General features: G+C 49.0%; 1 protein-coding gene across 10 annotated transcripts in view; it reads left to right on the forward strand.

Moving 5' to 3' along the window:
* Nucleotides 1–22,548, forward strand: part of FRMD4A (FERM domain containing 4A) — a 592,045-nt gene that overhangs the window by 425,102 nt on the left and 144,395 nt on the right. For all 10 annotated transcript variants that reach the window (XM_057304597.1, XM_057304598.1, XM_026479048.4 and 7 more), the window contains exon 3: nt 17,725–17,819. In XM_057304597.1, coding sequence (XP_057160580.1) covers nt 17,725–17,819 — 95 coding nt within the window. The remainder of the gene's footprint in view (nt 1–17,724; nt 17,820–22,548) is intronic.

Here is a 22,548-nt window from a genome sequence, read left to right on the forward strand (position 1 = left end):
AAGAAAGAGGTACTTAACACCACCTGTACAATGCGCTTTCATAAGCACTAAATAGGCTTAAAGAGTAACCCTGCTTAACATTCTCTGACCACTTGATGCTCAAAAAGAGAGGAGGAGGTGGCGGCTCCCCAGAGGCTCTGAGGCACCATGGTTGGAGTTCAGACCATCTTTCCTCCAGACCTAGCCCCCGAAAGTGGCCAGATTAGCCCCCTGCCCACAGGGAATAGGTGGGAAATCCAGAGGAGAACTCTGCCTCTCCTGTGGGTGAACCAACTCCCAGGAAAGGAGAGTGGCCAGGAGGAGCTTCCAGAACAGGGACGTCAGGGAAGGCCGTGGTCAGAGACTACTGCCTCCTCTGCTTCCTCCACTCACTGCCCCTCCAGAAAGCACAGAAGATTCCTGGTGGGTCCTGGTTAGGGTGGTGCCCTCTAACTTTCTGGAACATTCTGCTCCCAGCTGTGAAAGCTCAGACCTTGGCCATGGGATACCACCCAACCTACTGGTTGCCCAGACGGAATGCTGGGGCATTTAGGATACCCTACAGAACATTAAATTACAGCTTCTCTTTGGAATGCGAGTAGAGGTATCAAACTTTCCCCGCTGACAGGAAGCAGTATCATACTGTGCTTGAGATGGGGCTCAGCATCCGTTCTGCCCCGGGCTGAACTCAGACTCTGCCCAGTGCTGGGTCTGTGATCTGGAGTGATCCGTCTGACCATGGTGCCTCAGTCTCTGGGCAATTCCATTTTTCTCGAGTTTCTCATAATTGTCCTGATAGCATCTGGTCATGCCATCCCCCCCACCTGAACCTATAGAATCAAATCCCAACCTGCGACAGGACTCAGAGGCCCATTCTCTTCCCTAATAGGCCCGTCCTGTGTGGGACCCATCCATCTTTCATGTGTTATCATTTACCCAACCAAGCTTTATTGAATCATGGCCGGCCTGCTTCTAGGACAGCTCTCACACATCGTGTCGTCTCTAGTGGGTAGTCTGTTGGTTTTTTGCTTAATCGTTTCTTCCCCACAAACAACACTGGAAGCGCCGAGTTACGGCCTCCCCGGGTAAAGGCACGGGCTCTAGAGTCTGCCTGCCTGGGTTTGAAGCCCCAGGTGCTCCGTGATAGCTGTGGGACCTTTGCTGTAGAATAACAGTGACAATAGTACTTGTCTCACGGGGTTGCTGAGATGAACCACAGTAACGTGTGTAGCACTGAGCACTTCTGACCACCTGACGAGAGTCAGATGCTGCTCTGAGGCCTTACCTGTTGTCAGGCTTTTAACCTTGAGGATGAGTAAGTGCTGTTATTTGTCGAGAGGCTCCTTGAACTTGCCAAGGCCACATACCCCAGAATCGGGCTCTCAGCCACGCGGCCTGTGGTGGGGGCCCCTGGTGTTGGGAGCTGGGGCTGTTTCCCTGCGAGCTCCTGTCACATAGCCCTGCGCCCCGCCCACGGCCCAGCACAGTGGGTGCTCCATGAGCCCCGCACCGCAGTAGGGGAACATATACGTGAAGACAGTCTATCAACTGAAAGGCATCAGAATTCTGATACACCACAGGTAAATGTCCCCCCAACTCATTGTTTCTTGCTTTAGAATCTCAATCCTGGCTGCACATTAGAATCAGCGGGTTCCTGGGCCCCTCCAAGGCTCGTTCAGTCAGACTGTCTAGACCGGGGCTCAGGCGGCTCTGGCTTTTCAAACTTCCCAGGCAATCCTCATGTGCAGCCAAGGCTAGAAATCACTAATTTAGAACAGCATCCCGGGTGACCTTTTTGCCCACGTTTCCTGCTTCCTGTTCTAGAAGCTCCGACTCTAAACAAAGCACCAGGTTCTGTTTGGGGAACAGAGTTGGGGAGTACGGTGGCTAGTCCTTGAGGGCATTTTAATCAAGTAGTTGGGAAGGACAGCCTGGGATGTATCCGAAGAGATGCTGAGGGAGCGGTCAGAAGCGTGCAGGGAGGGACTCAGCGTCCAGGCTCACTCTCCCGGGAGAGCCGAGTGGGAGAATTGGTTCTTGTGGTCTGATTGTCACCTCATGTGCACTAGAATGGAAGTCAGGGCAGGGTTTTGTTTTTGCTTTCACTCTGTTTCATTCTTCGCTCAGCTTTCTGACTGAGGAAGCTAAGGTCGTGAAGGTTACGCACCAAGAGATTTTCCTTGGGCTCAGCTCAGAAGGTCTGGGGGTAGTGGGCTTAATGAACTCAGGTAAAGGTGGGCATCCACCCCCACACAAGGACCATCCAGTGTACTTCGGCCCCAGCGAATGCCATCATGTTCCCTGGTCATGACAGTCTGGGGGAGCTCCTCGCCAAAGAAGGCAGCCTGGGAGGGAGGATGTTGACAGAAGTTGGGGTGTGGCAGGGGTAAAGTGTGAAGGGAGTTCGCAGGCATTCCATCATAATCATGTGTCAAGAACTGAATTCCATTTTGCACATACTACCTTATTTCACTTTCACAACATTTGTAAGGTCAGTGATATTAAACCCATTTCACAGAAAGGCAGCTAAAGCTCTGAGACATGAAGCTACTTGGCCATGATCCCACAACAGTTCATGAACCCCGATTCCAATCCAGGTGTCTGGCCCCTCCTATTTATTAACCTGGGTGATCCTGGGTCCTTAAGGCCCTGATCAATGCCCAGGACCCAAGCTGGCAGCTCATGGGGTCAGTTTCATCCAGGGAAGCCCTGCTGGGGGATCAGAGAGGGCATGCTTGGTTTAAAAACCTGGCAGACTGAAAGCGAGCATCCCACTTCTCTCATGCCTCTGTGTTCATCTGAGAAGCGTCATGTGGAAGGACATAGGTCTGGAGTAATTTTTTAAAAATCAAAATTCGTTGGGGTACCTGGGTGGCTCAATCAATTGGGCATCCAGCTCTTGGTTTCAGCTCAGGGCATGATCTCAGGGTTGTGGGATGGAGCCTGCCTCAGGCTCCGCACTCAGCAGGGAGTCTGCTTGAAGATTCCCCCCCATGCACCCCTCCCCCAACTCATATGCATGCGTGCGTGCACTCTCTCTCTCTCTCTGTCTCTGATAAATAAATCTTTAAAAAAATAATAAGTAAAAATCAAAAGTCATGATACTGAGTGCAGATGGGCACGCATGTGTGTGCATATATGCACATGCTCACACTCTGTATGACCCTGACCGTGAACTTGCAGGGTGAGACTTTCCTTTTGGCATCTCATGAAGTGTTCGATGGCGTTGCTGGAGTTGCGTTTCTTTGGAGCCTCACGCTGGTCCTGCAGGGGATGAGAATAGGTGAAATCAAGCAGTGGGAAATCGACTGTGTATCCCAACCCCTCTGCTCTTAGAAGCACAGAACTCTGAGGTCGGCAGAGTTGGGACAAGCGCCTGGAACTCTGAGCTGGGCCTGGGACTCATCCTACCACAGCATGACTTTAGGGAAGCTCTAGGAGGACGATGTGTTATATTGCATTGTTTTTTTCACCTTCTCATTCTAATGCTATGGCCAAGCTGAATCCTTGATTTCTTTGACGGAGTCTTTCGGAGAGGCTTTGTAAGGCAGCAGCCCAGACAACAAAATCTCCTTTGTGCTGGTGACCGGGGCCATCGTCTGACCCTTCCCTCCTAGAAGTGAAGGAAAGAGGGTCCAGGAGTGACAGCTCCCTGCCCAAAGGACACTCTGCCTAGCAACCAGTGACACTTGCCGCCACGGGGTCACAACCCGTGATGATTTCTCTCTCTCCAGATTGACACGCTATTATGAATGTAAAAGCGTATTGACTGTGCTCTGGAAAGGAGAATGCGAGGACAAGCTGGAGGAGCACATGGGCAGATCCCCAGCTGAGCCATTGCTGGACGCAGACACCAGTGACGGGTGGGGTCATGGAGTCCCCCCACACTGTACACACATCATCTCGCTCAAAGTCTTCAAGTGAGATATTGCAGGTGGCCCTGCCAGGCCTCTGATTCAGTTTGATGAAACGATTTTGACATGGAGAGACAGGCAGGTGACAAAAGCAGTCTGGGACGAGCACCCTCGTCCTGACTTTTCTTTATTGCCACTGCCAGACCTCCCCCATTTGCTCAGCCACACTTCATTAGGATGCTGGGGGCTAGCAGGCCCCTAAGCCAGACCTTCTGTGGAAGAATTCTGCTGAACTAGTGGAGATCCCAGTAGTTGATGGGGCCTCTAACTTCAGGACACACTTGAATTTAGTGGGTGTTCGAACCAGGAGAAGAGATGAGCTCACCCAGGGTTCATGTGAGGATTGAGGGGGCCTTGATCTGGGAATGGAACCCAAGGGAATGCTTCCCATCTCCCTCCCTCCCTGCTCACTCATTCATGGATTCTTCCATCCATCCATGGAGCACTTTACCACTGGCCACGTAGGTCGAGCTTAACAGAAATGAGCATGCGACACCACTCCTGCTCCCAGGAGGTGGTCATTTTTGGAAAGACACTGATGTGAACAAAGATGAAAGTGTCAGGCAAGCGCATCAGGAGAGGCGGGTGTGCCTCCCTGAGCAGAGCCAGCCAAGAGCTGCTGGGGCAGCAGGGCAGGCACCAGAGGGTGGGGTGTGAGACAAAGACAGCTGTCTGCATGGGGGTCAGCACTCAGAATCCCCAACAAGAGGTGGTCTGGGCAGTAGACAAAGAGCAAGGGGCTTGGCGGCCACGGGAGCAGATGTGCAGAGCTGAGCTGGTCAGTAAAGAGCAGAAGCAGGTGGGAGCAGAGAGACCCCCTTCTCCCTCCAGCTCTCGAACCTACCCTTCTGGCGTTTGGTCCTCCCCACTGGCCCTCTCTTAGGGGCGTGTTTGTAGACCTGCCCTAGAGGAAGGGCGGACCCAGGCCATTGCTTGCCTCCTGGCTGACAACCAGGGCTCCCATCCATCCTGCTCAGATCCAAGAGCACTTGGCTCAGTTCACCTGCTTTCACTTTTTTGGATGTGGTTTTTTTGAACACAATTCCTTCCTCTTGTCTTCTCGGTCTGCAGGAGGCTGTTTCACTTTGCCTGAATGGGGACTGATTTCTCATTTCTTAGGCAGCTTGGCTTTCATATCAAGACAAAATGTCCATGCCAAACTGCTAATGTGTGACATTAGCATGTGTTTAAAACCTAATAAAATATTGCCTCCAAAATTTCTGGCCAGATTCACTTATGACAATATCTAAGGCCTCTCCCAGAATATACCATCCAGTTGCGAGAAATGGTTTTAAAGTCTGCTCCAAGCAGCAGAAATAGCGCACAGTGCCTCGTCCTGGGCTTCGTCAGGAGCTAAACTGGGAAACATCTCACGTGAGCTGCATTTCTTTCATTCCCAGAAACTAGGTGGAAGACATGCTTTATGGGGGCCCTTATGTGCAGGACCATACAGTGAATTCCTTCTGTGGTATACTTCCAGAGAAGTGTGTGGGACCCCCTCAGCCTGCTGATGAACTTGCCCATGTGACCTCATCAGGTCTGCTGGTGGCCGGAGTTAGTTTATCTCGGGCGCCATCCTCTGCCATGGCCTTTGTCTTCTATATGTCCTTAATCCCCCCTATTTTATACCATTTAAAATGTTGTAAGCCTCCACCAAACCTGGAAGTGGGGGTGGTGGGGGTGGCGGTGAATAATAAAATAATATTTTTGATCTGAGAATGAGGATATTACGAACGCACGGTTTTTCTTTGGGCCCCGCGGCGGATCATCTGTTCTCATCCACTTAATTAGCACGAGGAAGAGGGGGCTGCGGTGCCTTTGGCATTTCTGCTTGTCTGACTTTAATGAAACCGCTTTTCAGGAATAAATATTTTTCAGCAAAGTTGATCTTCGCCTCCCGGGACACCGTACCTGCACTTTTTCATCGCCCCTACCCCCGGGGGAGTACCTTTTGAATCATATTGAAAATGACATCATCAGCGGAGCACAGTCTGTCTCTCCAGCATGTACCTGCCAGCAGTTTGCAGGAGTGAGGGGGGAAGGGTCCACAGGGAGGAGGCTCGGGGAACTTCCAAATTAAAATGCTGACAAACAATGGAAAGCCAGTGCCATGTCTCCGGGCATCTCACCCGAGCCGGAGAGATGCTTCTTTTTCTTTTGGCCGAGAAGTGTCATTTTAACCCTGAAGAAGCAGGAGGCAGGGGCAGCTGGGAGATGGTAAAGGACTCCCACGAATGGAGGCAGGTATCACTGAGCGGACGCTGGGAGCCGAGAAGGTGCGTTATTTAGGGCAGGTCTGCCCAGATAAGTTGCATTCCACAGGAAGTCATCTGCTTTCTGTTCTCCTTACTGCGGAGTGATGATTTATTCATGGTTCCTGACATAAAGGGTGTGACAGTTCGATCAAAAAGAGGATTGAGATTCTGATCAGAGTGGGTTTCTTGGCAAAGTGATGAGAGGTTCAGTGATTTTTGTCACAATTCAGTTACTGGTCGAAGGAGAAAAGGGGAACCTGCTTTCTTGAGCATCTTTCATGCACCAGGTACTTGCTAAACAATCCTGTATGGGTCCTCACAACTACTCCGAGGTGGAGGTTGTTGTCCCCGTGTTTCCAAGCAAAAGTAAAGGCTGAGCCCCATACACATAGGGTACACTTGAGTTTCCAAGCCCTGTGGTCTGACTGCAAGCCCACTGCCCAGGTATCATGAAGGAACACTTCACACTTTACCCCCTGCAGACTCCCCCCTCCCACCACTGTCATACTAGAAGGTAGGTCACACTGAACACCAGCCACGCCCTAGGCAAAGGACAGCAGGCACCACCTCTCCTCTCCATGACGTTGGGAAGGTAGCCGATCAGTGACCTACCCCTGCAAATGGCTCCACCTCTACTATTCCTCTCTGCCCTATGGCCTTACAGTGCCTTGCTCACGACACTCCTAGGAGCTCCTAGCTACTGCCAACCCTAAAAGTGATGGTTGGAGTGATAGAAGCTGGCCTGAGACTTCCTGGCCTCTGTACGTACCACGCAGAGCCAGCTTCAAAGATCCGGGTTCGCGCGCTCTTGAACATTTGCTCTTCTCCACGCTTCCCTGAGCACGAAGCAAAGCGACTAGGTCAGTGTGCAATGTCGCAAAGACATCAGGTTTGAACTGGGCCCTGGTACCGTTTGACCGACTGGAAAAGTAACTAATCTGCCTGTTTGGTCCTGGAGAAAACTCACTTCAACCTCCCAGTGAATGATGGGCAGTTTACATCCAAGCTCATGATTTATTACTCACTGTAGGACAAGATGGGGTCATGATGGAGTTGTAGATCAGGCTTCTTTTTAAAGAAATACAAGTGGTAGACATGATGCCTATGGAAGATGAAGCTTGAATCCCAGGAACCTCACCATCCCCCTCTTTGCTAGAAGTATCTGAGTTGGGACCGCAGACTTGACAGCTCTCCCCAATAGAGCCAAGTTGACGACTGTGTGTCTTTTTGTGTTTTCGCCTCAGTGAAACAGTTATCATTTCATTACTGCAAAGAGGCTGCCGAGGACAGCCACTCTGGAAGAACAGTCCCTGTGACATTGCCGTGAGCAGGCTGGAGTCCGGGGGTTACTCTGTGAATCAGCAGGCGCTCCCTAATGAACACCTGCCCGCCCGCCCAGAGTCCCAAGGGGGGCAGAGCCTGAATAAAGCAGGCTCCCCTGCCGGCTGGCAGAAGCACTTTGCATTTCGGGAGGAGCAGTAATTATGTACGCCTGTCAAAGCCTTCCCATTGGGCATCATTCAAATGCATGGATGAGAAAGACGCAGCTTCCCAGACTGATAGCAGCCCCAAGTTTTCCGAGCCTGAGACCAGGCTGTCTCTCAGTGAAATGTGGAAGAAACCATGTGGAAATAAGAGGAAGAGAACAAGGGGATAAAACAGTATTGTAGAAAGAATGCTGTCTGGGAAGTGCTCAGAGGTAGAGGGCCAACCGGGAAGCCACGACGGCTGTTCCTGGAGTCCCCATCTCCAGGCTACATGACAGAGTCCGTTGGCAGAAGAGGGAACAGGGAGGAGGGGGAGGGGGCCATTAAAGGAGCTGGTTGTGACCTAGTTGGCGTCAGGGAGAAGTCAGGGTAGGAGGAAGAGGTGCACTGAAATAGGGGTCAGGAATATGGACATGATGCATCCCTTCTTGGGATTACAAGTTATATTGCCAAAGTAGGTACCACGGCATCCTGTTGAAACCAGGCGACTGTCACGGCCGAGCTTGTGGCGTCTGGTCCCACCTCGCTCGGTGTAGAACGCGATCTCTGCTTAGCACATCTGTGCTTGAGAGAGTGTGTTGGTGTCCTCCTCTCCCGTGGGCCGCTTCCCCGCCAGGCTGCTGTAACAGTCAACCACACGACCCTTCAGCCTGTCCCAGTCTACCAGTGAGAAACCTGTGTTAGGCACCTGCTGTGTGTCGCACACTGGGCTGGGGTGCAGGGCTGCACTATTTGATAAAACCTGATCCCTGCCCTTCAGGAACTTACTGTCTGGCAGAATTCTACTGCATTTGGAAAAAGCAGCTCGGTCCCCTCCTGACTGCGCTGTTTGTTACTTGCTGGATCTGTACCCAGGGGTTAAAGCCAAAGCTTTGGAGTCACTCCCAGACGTAAGCTCTGCCTGTACCCGTGCCCTTCGGGGCTTGTGACTTTGGGCACGCTAACACTGTAAGCCCCCATGTCCACCTCCAGAAACTACTGCAGGATTGTTTTGAAGATTAAATTCGGTGACATAAGTGAAGTTTGCAGCCCAGAACCCGGTGGGGGGAGGGCTGCCGAAAAGGACAGTGCTGGGGGAGAGGAGGCAGCGGCAGCAGGAGAGAAAGCCATGGAGAGGCCAGGAAGCCTAGACCGGAGCAGTGTGCAAATGGCCGCCTTCTGCCTGCCAGGACACCCCGTCATTGTTTGCTCCTTCCTGCTTTAGAACTTTGCAGCCCTTTCTGAAACGACCCACTCGGTCCCTACTGACATGGGATCGTGGATGGGCCCAGGGGCTGCAGTAGGTGCTCAGACCCCAGCTCTACCTGAGCCGGCAAGTAAGGTGACCTCCCTCGTCCTTGGACAGGCTTCTCCACCCCGTGACCCTCTGTCACTTCCACTCTAAGCTGAGTGGGCTGGGTAAACGGTCTCTCGAGCTCTTTATATGACCCAGCACTCCAGAGTGACCTGCACTCACTAGCTGTAGGGTTAAGACCTGCCGATTACTAGTAGTGGGCATTTGGCCATTTATTCCTCACTCGCTGTGCCCCAGTCTCCTCCTCCCATCAGGTGGGGGTGATGCTGGCATCTACTGGATGGGCTGCTGGTGAGGATTGACCCATCAGTTTGTGTAAAGCACCTCGGGCAGTGATGGGACAGAGGCCGTGCCCGTGAACAGAAGCTGTTGGTCACAGCCGTGTCCACTGCCAGCCTTGCAGAAAAGTTGTGTGGCTTCCCAGTCCTAAGCTGGAGGCACAGCGTCTGTCTCGGGTCCTCTCATGGGCTGGGGTTCAGGTTGGATGGGGACCTCTGAATAGAGAGATGCTCTCCTTGGCAGGACCAGCTTAACTTCAGGACCCCTGCTACCTATGGGGGGGGGGGCGCCTGGAAGCCCCAGACCCCATTGTTCTTCACATCAGCCGGCCTAAAGGAGGTGGCCTCCCTTTGCCCCTGTCGCAGAGCCCAGGGCCGAGCTCAGAGGGCAGGAAGGAAGCCAGCCTCTCAGGCTAATCAGCCAGAGCATTAAGCGGGTGTCTGGGAAGGGGAGTGCCGCCAGACCCTTGTCCCTGTGCAGAATGACCTCATGCTTTCCCTCCATCACTGGCGCCCCCTCCCCAGGAATAATGGGCGGCCAACAAGCGTTTGCCCTGCTTATTACAGGCCCCCGGGGCAAAGGGAGGATAGGAGACAGGCTCCCAGCTGCTTGGGGACACAAAAACAGGCAGGGGCTTCAAAGGCGCAACGAGCTCAGACACCATGTGTGCGGAGCTGCCCTTCTGCACTCCTCTCTCCCTCTAGGTTTCCAGAGGACTTGGACAGAAAGGGCAGACTGACCACGTTTCTTTACTCTCTTCTGCCACCCTCCCAGACGGGTGCCATGGCAGGGGGGGGGGGCGGCCAGTGGGGTGGAGCCACGCCTGGTGGCCCAGTGGTCCCTGTGCACGTGCTGCAGGAGAAGCGAATTGTCCAAAATGGCCTTGGGGAGGACAGGAGGGGAGCAGAGGGATCAGTCGTTGGGCCCCTGGGACCTTGGTTCCTCCAGAAGCACAGATGGGAGCCGTTTGATGTTTTAATTCTTTTTAATGCAATTAAGTCAGAATCTGTGAGATGCCCCGAGGGAATGGTGGATGACCAGAAAGGGCTTGAGGGGAGAGTTCCCCACGTTGAAACCCGCTGTGCCATTGACTGACCCAGGGTCAGCTCTGAGACAGAGGCTTCCCCACCTGGACATTCCTGTATGGCTTCTTTGCCCCAAAAGTCCCCAGTACTGTAAAGAAAGAACTCAAATACTAATCACAGGCTTTGACCTGAGATCCCAGGTTACTCACGCCTCAACCAACCAACCGACCAGTGTAGAGTTTCCTCCTGTTAGGAACTCTCTGTCAGACACAGCAGGGGATACCAGCTCTTGGGGGTTGCGGTCTGACCATGTGTATTCGTTTCCTGAGGGTGCCGTAACAAACCACCACAAACTTGGGGGCTTAAAATTACAGAAACATATTCTCTCACAGCCCTGGAAGGCAGAGCTGAAACCAAGCTCTTGGCAGGGCTGTGCTTCCTCCAGACGCTTGAGGGGAAAATCCATTCCTTGCCTCTTCAGTCTGCTGGTGGCTGCTAGCATTCCTTGACCTGTGGCCTCATCACTTCAATCTTGTCTCTGTCTTCACATGGCCTTCTGTGGTGCGTGTGTGTCTCTGTGTCAAAAAATGCCTCTGCCTCTGTCCTGCAAGGATCCATGTAATTCATTTAGGGCCACCTGGATAATCCAGGATAAACTCTTCCTCTCAAGTATCTTAATCACATCTTTTGTAATGTAGGATAATACAGGTTCCAGGGATTAGGCTATGGACATACCTTTTGGGGGCCACCATTCAGCCCATTATTGGGTGCAACAAATTATGCACAAAAAGTTTACTATGTCTGTACAGCATTATTGACAATACCCAAAACATGGCGGCAACTCAAGTGTCCATCAGCAGGTGAATGGATAAACAAAATATGGTCTATGACAATGGGGTATTATGGAGCCTTAAAAAGGAAGGATATTTTGACACCTGCTACAACATGGATGAACCTTGGGGATATTACGCTAAATGAAATAAGCCAGACACAAAAGGAGAAATACTATATAATTGCACTTCTACGAGGTGCCTGGAGTAGTCAGACACATAAGGATAGAAAGCAGAATGGTGGTTGCCAGGGGCTAGGGGAGGGATCAGGGGGAGTTGTTTAATAGGTACAGAGTTTCTGTTTTGTAAGAGGAAACGTTTTGGAGATTGGTTGCACGGCAATGTGAATATGCTACTATACTGCTAAGATGGTAGATTTTACCTTATGAGCATTTTACCACAATTTAAAATTTTTTTAAACTTATTTATTTGAGAGAGAGCAAGTGGGGATGGGGGTGCAGAGGGAGAGAATCTTCAAGCAGATTCCCTGATGAGTGCAGAGCCCATTGTGGGGCTTGATCTCACCACCCATGAGATCACGACCTGAGCCAAAACCAAGAGTCTGATGCTTAACCAACTGAGCCACCCAGACGCCCCTCTATTTAAAATTTTTTTAATTAAAATAAATTTGCCACAACACAAGAGCATGATAAGGGTGATTGAGGTACATGTGGCAAATGTTATACAGATTTGGAGTTAGACCGTTGGGATGTGGCATGGTCAGGGAGGGCTTCCTGGAAGAAGTGGGCCTTGAACAGGATATATTTAGATGGGAAGAGGGAGGAGAGAGCATGCTGTGGGCACAAGTTTGGAGGTAAAAATGACATTGGTGTTTCCTTTATTTTGGTACAAAAAGACTGAACAGAATTGAGTACTTACAGGGAACTGGGTGGAGTGAGGTTGCATAGGTAGACTGGACCTAGGTTCATAGAGTGGCCTGAAGTATCAGGCTGGCATTTATAAACTGACACCATTTAGAATATTATTATAATTATTCATAGGTGAGGTCACGAGGGTCTGGAGAAATAACACATAAGACACTCGCTTTGTGCGGGCCACTGTCTAAGCACCTTGTGCAGATCAATATTAACTCATTTAATTCTCAGAACAGCCCTGGGATGTGGGCATAGTCATCACCCCCATTTTGCAGCTGAGGAGACTGAGGCCCAGAGAGGTTAGATAACTTACCCAAAACTGTGTAAGAAACTGACTAGATTTAAGAGATCGAGGGGTGGGGGGTTATGGAATGGTTGTAAAGCTTTTGAGAACAGGTGGCTAGACCTTGAGAAGGTTGGGTACTTTTTAGGGAGGGAAGAAATGACATAATGATGACATAAAGGTGGATGTTTTGAGGCAGGAATCTAGTTCATGGGTCTAATAGGTCATTTTAGAGACGGGCACTCTGAGGCTTAGAGAGGTTGTACAGTTTGTCCAAGAGCATCCGTCCGGGATGTAGCCATGTTAAGTTTAAAGCGGTAGAATGATATGTGTGAGTGATGGTAAAATATCTTGTGGCAAACTGGAGAGGAGCCGGGTGCCACTGGTCATCCAGTTCTTCTCTCTGCGCTCTGCCAGGGTGGCTCACAGTGATCATCTGGAAGGATCATCACCTGGGGACATGCCTAGAGCAGTTCATAGCACTCCCTCTGTGTGAAGTGTTCTTCTGATCATGCCCCACCTTGGAAGGCAGACCAAGCATTAGAATGGGCCTGTTCTGGAAGCCTGTGTGTGCTGGGTGTGAGCACATTTCCCCCTGGAATAGTCTAGATCCCTGGGGAACTCAAATCTGTGTGGTAGGGCCACATTGCAGTGCCAAAGAGCTACTCTGCCCTTTCCCCTGAAGAATGTGACCAAAACCCAGGTTTCTGAGCTCTGCTAGCCCTGGAAAGACCATCCTGCTGGCATCTTGAGCAGCTCCCATCAGGCAGCACATTTCAAATGGGACATTTATAAAGAGATTCTATTTGTCAAATATAAGGAGGAATAAAAACTTCGAAGGACAAATGGAAAAAGAATCTGAGAAAGGAAAATGAAAAGGGAGAAGCTATTGAGCAAGCGTAGTTAATTACAGGCTGGGAGAAGGTCAGTCTGAAATGTACTGACCGTGGGGCCAGGACAGCGCCCGTGACCCAGAACAAGCTGCTTCCAACCTGAGACACACACAGCTTGCCCAGTGTGTCCTGTAGAACTTGATTGGGCCACCAGCTGCCTTTCTGGCCTCGCTCCCAGCCTGGTCCCTGCAAAGCCCCACAAATGTTTATAGCACAAGTAACCAGCAAACTATAATCAGCAGGATTCTGTAAACATCCCTTCAAAGTACATAATGGCATAAAGCTTTCTGCTTACCTGGCAACTTTCTCTAAATGAGTTTAAGAAATGTTTGGAACAATGCAGTTCATTAATCACTAGCATGTCAAGGTGGGATATTGTCTCCGTTTGCAAGATCAGGAAATCACAGAGCTGATGCCTTAAGTGGTTTTTAAACCAACCATACAGAGAATTAAAGAGTCATTGATACAGTGCCTGAATCAATCAGGATTGGCTAGGTTGTGCTGTGATGACAGCCAACCACAAACGTCACAGTGGCTTAACCACTCACGCTATGCATCCATCAGGCCAGCGGGAGCGGAGTCCTCCCTCCCAGCTGTTGCCACTCACCGTGACGGCGGAAGGAAGAGTGTGGCTTTTCAAAGGGGCATAAGATTCAGGAGTTGTAACCTCAGCATCTTCTGCATCTGCTGTCTTTCCCTTCAGTGCCTTTGTTTCCCTATATGTAAACTGTGCGTAATAAATTTAGGCTTCTCTTCATTGAGGGTGGTGCATGTGACCCATCGTAACTGTCCTATAAAGTAGTGGGACTGAACTTTCTCATTTTTTAGCCAAAGACAAGCATTCAGTTAGGTGCAGTCATTGAAAAGAGTTAGTTTGAGATGATAAAGTTTATTCCAGTTGATGAGTCACCAAGAAATTTCGTTTTCTTACTGTAGACAGGGTTGTGGTTACAGGCTAAATCACAGGGCTCTGTCACCACAGAGAAGCCAAAAGTCCATCTCCACGCGGCTCCTGCGGTGGCATCCATTACTCTGGTGATGTCTTCAGCATGTCAAGTCAGTTCTTAAGCTCTATAGTCTCAGAAACGAGACTTTTCATGCTCGGGGGAAGACTCATGTTACCCAAGTTCAAAGCACCGATGCGTAAATCCATACTGTGAGCGGACTGGCTTCCGGTGAGTGGTACAGCCCCCACCCAGACGGCGCCCTCAGGGCACGTGATCCTTGACCTCCCACCCAGGAAGGAGAGCCAGCAGGGTGGCAGAGGGGTGATGTGCGTGGTCCTTGAGTCTGGCCTGAGTTTGTTTGGAATCCTGGCTTTGCTGTGAGAGCAAGGACTTGCCTGCCTGCCATCTCCAGGTCTCAAAATCTCCACTGGCAAAGAACGATAGGATCTTATTCTAGATGGTAAGGAGAGTGCTCAGCACCGTGCCTCGGACATAGCAGGGCCTTGGTGAGTTCCTCAGAAGGCACGGTGTTGGAAGGACGGTTACACGGATGAGCATTTCCTACGATAGCTAAAGTAGCCTCGTGCCTCCATGTCTGCCCTGTAAGAGGCATTACGACTGGGGCCCCAGTATCCAAGTCCTCTTGGCTAAGACCCCGTTTGCTTCCCCCTCCAGCCCTTTCCCCCCACACACCTTCCACTCACCCCACCCCTTCCATAGAGTGATTACTATACTTAATCACGTTATAGAAAAACTATGCCAAGCCCTGAGAGTAATTCTTTCCCTTCCTGGGTAAGTTTATGTGTCCCTGATCAATTCTATTGAGATGTTGGCTTTAACATTTAATCTTAAAGGAAAGGAAATCTGATTTCTGTCATTTCTAATTTTGGGCCAGAAACCTCACCATAAACCCCGAGAACCCACAATAATTACCTAATAGTCGCATGTCATTTTATAAAACCAATTTGGCCACCACCTCCTCCACCCCATCCCACTCACTACACTCGACTTTAAGTGACTTTCGCCACTTAGAAAAAAAAATCAAATCCGTTCTGAGTGCAAAAAATTTATCACCAGTGAGGATGCTTTTACAAATGTGACACAAGCTTCAAAGGCAACCCAAAAGATTATCAAAAACATTTTAAGAAATAGCAGGCATCATAGGACTACTGTGACTACTTTGAAAGGAATGGCAATCATGTGGATAGAGAAAGTATGGTTCGTTGCAATTTAAAAGCCAGCCATACCTATGTATGCTCTGTACCTGGGCAGCCAGGGACCTTCCGGGGAGGGGGGGCTTGGTGTCGGAGGTGGTACTGAGCCTTCAGCAAACACAGCCTGCACCCCCTCCCTTTGATCTACTTTGTAATTGATTGGTGACATCCTGAGCTGAGCCGCGTTTACCCCACCGCATCCCCCCATGGTAGGCCGTCTGCCGTTTACGAATGAGGAGGGTCTTAACAGAAAATCTTGAATTCCCGGTTGGTTGCAGGGATTATTCACTTTTTCACATTTTAGCATGAGCGGAAGTATAGAACATTAGATGATGTTATTTTATCATGGTAGATTCCTCTGTCGATTTCTGGCTTCCAGGGAGAGGACGCTCTGCCCTAGCTTCAAACCCAGTCCTGTCATTTCCAGTTGCTTTTATTGGTAAACTGATGGCCATGGAGGCCCAGAAGCTGCTACCCTGTGAGCTCGGGAGTGAGACAGCAAAGGAAACTATCTGCTTTGGCTTTTTAAAATGAACATGAGCTCATAGGCTGTGCCCCTGATAAGCACTCCTTATCGGCAGGGGCTATGTGCCACTCATTTCTCTGTGTCCTACAATATTGGCTAGTTGCCCTGCACAGAATAGATGGCCAGTAAATATTTGTTGAATTAAAGGGAAGTGTACCTGAATTCGTCACTTTGGGCTGCCATTACAAAATACCACAGACTGGGGGCTTGAGCAACAGAAATTTATTTTCTCACCGTTCTGGAGGCCGAAAGTTCGAGACCAGGGTGCCCACCTGGTTGAGTTCTCATGAAGGGCCCTCTTCCTGGCTTACAGATGGCTGCCTTGGCTCCGTGTCCTCACTTGGTGGAGAGGGGGAGCGTGAGCAATCTCTCTGATGTCTCTTCTCGTGAGGTCACTGATCCCATTCATGACAGCACCACACTCATACCTTCATTTAACCCTAATTCCCTTCCCAAAGGTCCCATCTCCAAATGCCACCACAGTGGGGACAGGGCCTTAACATACAAATTTGGAGAGGGGCACAGTGCTGTTCATAGCAACACTCAGAAAGTGAAATAAGACATCAAACTGTCGGGGTGCCTGGGTGGCTCAGTCGGTTAAGCGTCTGTGTCAGCTCAGGTCATGATCCGGGGGTCCTGGGATCGAGCCCCGTGTTAGGCTCACTGCTCTGGGGGGAGTCTGCTTCTCCCTCTCCCTTTGTCCCTCTCCGTGCTCATTCTTTCTCTCAAATAAATAAATTTTTTAAAATCTTAAAAGAAATGAAACTATCATGAAACTCTTGATTGACATGTCTTATCCACTCTCCTAACAGAGAAACCACTAGAATAGGAAACATACTCAGGAAGATATATCGATGTGCATAAGTGCACACACGTGTTCATACACACACAAACAATACACACATTTTTCTCTTCTGGAATCTTTCTTTTCGCTCTGAGCTTGGCGACCCAGCAAGCACGGTTGGAGTACAGTAGCTGTCCTGAGGACAATGCGTTTGCGAATACTTGACCTAGAAGCTGATTGAGAAATAAGTACTCCTGTGAGCCCTGTGTCTCCCTCAGACGGCCCCCCCTCACGGCCCGACACTCTGTGGCCACCTCACCCGTGATTGGCGAAGGCGATTGAGGTGTTAACAATACAAACCTCGACAGTAATTTCATGCCCAAACCTCTGGCACACCCCTTTAGATTGGCAGAGGTGTTTAAAAAAGAGTTTATGATAAAAATGCTCTTACATAAAGACTGTTCTTCTCCTTTGGAAAGGCAAATTTGTAATTTATTCTTAAACTCCAATCCCAAGGTTCTTTGGCCTTAATTTTAACATTCCTGGAGGAGGGTGCTTTTATGATTTGTATTCAGAATTATGGCGTGGATAGAGTGGTCAAGGGCAGAGTCTCTGGAGCGAGGATTCAAATCCCAGTCCCAACACTTGTTTAATCTCTGGTGCCTGGTTCCACCCCGTATGACAGGGTTAATAACAGGAACACGCATGGGGCTGTGATGAAGAGCAGAGATGCTGGTATTTGTACAGTGCTGCAAACAGGGTGTGACATGTAGCACATACTATGTGAATATATGTTACATGTCTATACATAAAAATATATCCCAGGAGGGCATCTTCCTGTCAGTGCAGCATAAAATGTTCTCCCGTGTGGGGAGGAAGAGCCAGAGGGCTTGACAGCCCTGAGAAAGAGCAGGTACCATTTGTTCTAGAACAAACTACCAGGGAAACAGGTGGAAGGTCTCCGCTGGTTCATGGCCCTGTGCTTAGCTTTTTGCTTGGCGGCGTCCTCGTCGTCTACTCCTGTGCGTTTTGAGCTTTGAGACATCCCATTTTAAAAATTCTATCAAGCCGAGATTGCATTGTCTTAGGAAAAGTCACCTCTACTCACTTGTCCTTTTTCCATCTTACTCTTCTTCCAGCCCAAGCTTTTGGCCAAGGAGCTGCTGGACCTCGTGGCCTCTCACTTCAATCTGAAGGAAAAGGAATACTTTGGAATAGCCTTCACAGATGAGACGTAAGTGCCACCACGGGCCCTCCAAACCTGCAGGGAGAGTGAGACCCTGACATTGTGCTGTCCCAGCTGTCAACAGTGCAGTCAGCTGTGGGCCACTTGGGTCCTGTGCTACGGGGTCAGTGCAAGTTCATCATCTGAATTTCAAAGACCTTGTGATCATGCCTGGAACAGCCAAAGGATATAATTAGGGTGATGCTAATATAAAATTATTAGGTAAACTCGTTCTTATAATCAAGCAGGTTCGTGTTCAGAACTGAAATGTTTATTTTTTTTTTTAAAGTGGATTTTGTACGGGTTTGTTTCCTATTAAAGTTAAACGAAAACTTCTGGAAATTAAATATTTCTCTCCAGTGTTAGAATAACAATAACAGGAAATGAATTTGATGATAAACTCAAAATGAGAAGTATCTGTGCAGTTTCACTGTCTTGGCTGAAATAGAATATAAAAATCGAAAATTTGTATCATTCATCTGATGAAAGTACATTTGTTTTCAGTGGTTTTCAGTTTGGCTCTATAAAGTGGCATTTTGCGACCCAGGCAAGGAATATCTTTACTAAAATTTCAATTTCCTTCTTAATATACTGTCATCAAAAGAGTACATTGAATACCTGCACAGATTCCTAGATAAGATGCAAAAAGGAAGTGTTTCACAATTTTTTTCCTTTGTGTACACTCACTCCCTCTCTCTCTTTCCAAATGTTTAGAATTACAGAGATGATTTCCTAGAATATTAACAGAGAAGGGTTAGGTTAGTGGCTGGACAAGACAGTATGGGGGAGCATGCCCCCTCCATCAAGGTGGTGCCATCGAGGCAGGACAGGCTCAGATGCAAGGACAGGAGGTGCCCACATGGGGAAGTCAGAGGGGTCATCAGATGTATTTGCACACGGGTACACTTAGCCTCAGGAGCTGCAAGTGGGCAGGGTGGCCATCTGATTTATTGTCTGAATCGGGACGGTATGAGTAAAAGGCACGTAAACGAGGACTGTCTTAGATGAGCTGAAACATTTGCCCTCTAAATTAGCAACATTTTAAGTGGTGGCGTGATCAGGTTACAGGCATGGGGAGCAGAGCTCCATCTTCCTCAGAAAAGCCAGGAGGGGCCAGGTTGGCCTCAGGAACTGGGCAGGAAGGAAAGCAGGAGTGTTGCCCTGGTCTAGAATGATCACTGTGTCTGTAAGTAGGACCAGTAAGTACGGCTGGGAGCTGGAGGATCCTGGTGGGAAGGAGCCAGCATAGTAAGAAAACAAATGCTTTAAAACAAATATGCATCGAGAGCAACTATTTTCACAAATGCAGATGTTTTCTACCCCTTTCCCTGAGAATCACTGTTAAAGCCCCTAAATTGCTAGTCATACATTTCACTAATTAGAAGGAAACCAGAAGTTTCAATTAATCATATCCCATTGTTCACGTTGCCCGAGTATGTTTACTCTTGTAAAAGATCCGTGAACCCTGCATGAGCCCCAATTAGACTTCCCTTTTGAATAAACAAGAATCAAAGAATAAGCATGCTGTCCCAGGCCGGCAAGGAAGAAATGCGCCTGCTGGATGTTGCGAATCAGGCCGGAAGGAATTGGTTGTAAGGTAGAAAGTCACCCTCGGGGGCGCCTGGACGGCTCAGTCGGTGAGGCATCCAACTCTTGATCTCAGCTCAGGTCTTAATCTCAGGGTCGTGAGTTCAAGCCCCACGTTGGGCTCCATGCTGGTGTGGAGCCTACTTAAAAACAAAAAACAAAACAAAAAACCCCCAGCCTTGTCTGTTGTGGGTCTTCGTGCTCCCGGTTCTCAGGGTTGGCCAGGAAAGTGTGAGTGTGCCCCTGAGCATGTGAGTGTGAGGCCAGGCTGCCGGAAAGTGTCCTACTCCCTTGAGTGATGGACTTGGAGGCGTGGAGGGCTCTGTGGGGGAAAGTCATGGGGAGGATATGAGCCATCCTCTGACAGGGTCCAGGGAGAATGTGGCCACCACCGTCCCCTTCACCCCAGTCTGAGTGGGAGGATCCGTCCAGCAAGTATCAGAGCGGCAGGCAGCTGGTGGGAGCTCAGTGGGCAAGGGCTGCAGCTGCCAGGTGGGCCTGACTCACGGGGACCTGGCTAGTGTCAGGGGCCCTGCAGAAATCAAGAACCAGGGTCCCCAAGGGACTAGGCCAAGGAGACAGAAACAAAGGAGTGGCCATGACTCAGGGCCCAGTCAGTTGTGGCCTGGCAACACCTGGGGCCAGCAGATGTTGGCTGATGGCCTTGTTGGTCATCTGAACTTTCCTCCTTTTCCTGGTAGGAGAGAGGAGGGCAGCTGCCATCATGAAGTTGTACCTATGGCTGAGCCCCCACCTAGGTTGGTGGTCATAATGTCAGTGAGCACTTAGCCTTGTGATAGGTGCCTCCGGCCCCCACTCTGGGCGCTGCTGGACTCACATAAGATCTTTTATTTTTTTTTAATTTTTAAAAAAGATTTTGTGTATTTATTAGAGAGAGAGAGCCAGCATGAGCCCCGGGAGGGGCAGAGGCAGAGGGAGAAGCAGACTCCCTGCTGAGCAGGGAGCCCGATGGAGGGCTCGATCCCGGGACTCTGGGATCATGACCTGAGCCGAAGGCAGATGCTTCACCGACTGAGCCACCCAGGTGTCCCCAACATAGAATCTTTTAATAACCATGTGTCCACATTGTGCGTGCGTACTATGATGTGGAGGGTATTTATGCAGTGATTTATGCAGGTGCAACACCGTGCCTCCTATAATAAAATGAAGTCCAAGTTCCATCTTTTATTACAGCCTACGGTATACCTTGTGGATTTGCCTATTTCCTAATGCAGATCAAACAAGACTAACATTTGGAAAGGAACCGTGAGCTGTAAAATACCGACCAAGTGTAGGATCCCACCAGCAGTATTACATGCCTTAGAGTAGACTAGATGACGTTAAGGTCATCGATTGCCAGCAAGGCCTTTCATATTAACTGCCATTGATGACATCTTCTAGGATCTGGATGGGGCTGGAGACGAGGTCTATAAAAGCAGAAGGAAGACAGGAAATTGGAAGCTTCTCTAAGCTTCCCTTACACCATCGGGTTATATTCTTTAATAAAGTGCCTAAATCCACAGGGCATGACTTTGGGCCCCAGGATATTTAATATTGTTTGCTAATCCGCAGTTTTGCGGCATTAGTACTAGCTTCACCTTTTCCTGTTTTAATTTCACTTTTTAACTTTTTATTTAGAAATAATTAAATTCGCAAGAGTTGGCAAAAAGATCACAGAATTCCCATAGACCGTCCACCCAGCTTCCCCAATTGTTAGAGTTTACGAAGTGTGTGACATTTTTCAAAATTGAGAGATTAGCAGGGGAACTAGTAAACTCTGATATTATTGGTACTAAACTATAGACTTTGTTTAAGTTTTACCAGTTTTTCCACAAATGCCTTTTTTTTCTGTTCCAAGATCCAATTGCATTTAGCCCGCTCTTATTTTTAATAACTAATACAAAGAGACATCAGTGGTCATCGGTAAATGGTCTGAATGCTGGTGGTCGCTGCAAACAATGACATTTTGGCAGCCTTTAAAACATTCTGAAGCAAAGTAGGAGCCGGGTATAAATTTGATCTTAAAATAATTATGTTTTGTTAGAGTCGCGGTTCTCAGCCTTGACCGCACATTGGCGTCACCAAGACGTTTTATAAAATAATACCAGTGCCTGGGACCTACCCCATCCCCCCGAATTCTGATTTATTTGGTCTGGCTGTGACCTGAACATCAAGATTCTTCAAAGCTCCCGGATGGATTATAACGTGATGCTTAGTTTGAAAACCCCTATTCTAGAGGGAGAGGGGAAAGTTGGAGTGAATTTCTTCTGCCTCCTCCCTAAGATCCAAGAAGAAAAGCTGAGTTCACTCACACTTTGAATATTTGGGGCTAGACATGACCAATTATGTCATGAGACACGCCAGGGACCTGTGCAGTTACAAATTCTCTCCATTCCGGGGGAAGTCAGGAAACCTAATGTTTGAGAACCAGCTCAGATTTGGTGTTTCCATGAGCACATACAGTATAGCTGACATTTTTGCTTATCGATCATTGGCTCCCATCATTTAAGGAAAGTTATTTGTACATTTTATTTTTGAAATATTTCCGTGGAATATTTGGTTTTAAACCCAAGTTTTGTTTTGTTTTGTTTTCAGAGCCCGTGGTTCTGGTTCAATAATTTAAATCAGTAAAGTCCTGTTTATAGTCATCTGATCTATTCTCCATCATCATTTTGTTTCCTCTGTTTGGGTTTCTTTTTTCTTTTTTTTTTTTTAAGATTTTATTTGACACAGAGAGAGAGAGCACAGGCAAGGGGAGCGGCAGTCGGGGGGCGGAAGCAAGCTCTCCACTGAGCAGGGACTCCAGTGCAGGGGCTTGATTCCAGGACCCTGGGATCATGACCTGAGCTGAAGGCAGACGCTGAACCGACTGAGCCACCCAGGCGTCCCTGTTTGGGTTTCTTTTTAAAGGAAACGCTTTATTGAGGTATAATTGATACACTAAGAACCATGCATATTTCATGTGTGCAATTCCGTGCATTTGGAAACACGCAAACACCCTTCACAGCCAAGTGTGTAATTTTTTAGTTAAGTTTTAAGTTTTTAACTGTTGACAGAGGATCCCTTCATCAAATGCTCTAAGTAACTTTTATCCTAAGGGCGCCTGGCTGGCTCAGTAGGTAGAGCCTGTGACTCTTGATCTCAGGTTCAA

Source organism: Ursus arctos, unplaced genomic scaffold (assembly GCF_023065955.2).
Source record: "Ursus arctos isolate Adak ecotype North America unplaced genomic scaffold, UrsArc2.0 scaffold_30, whole genome shotgun sequence".
Taxonomy (NCBI): Eukaryota; Metazoa; Chordata; class Mammalia; order Carnivora; family Ursidae; genus Ursus; species Ursus arctos.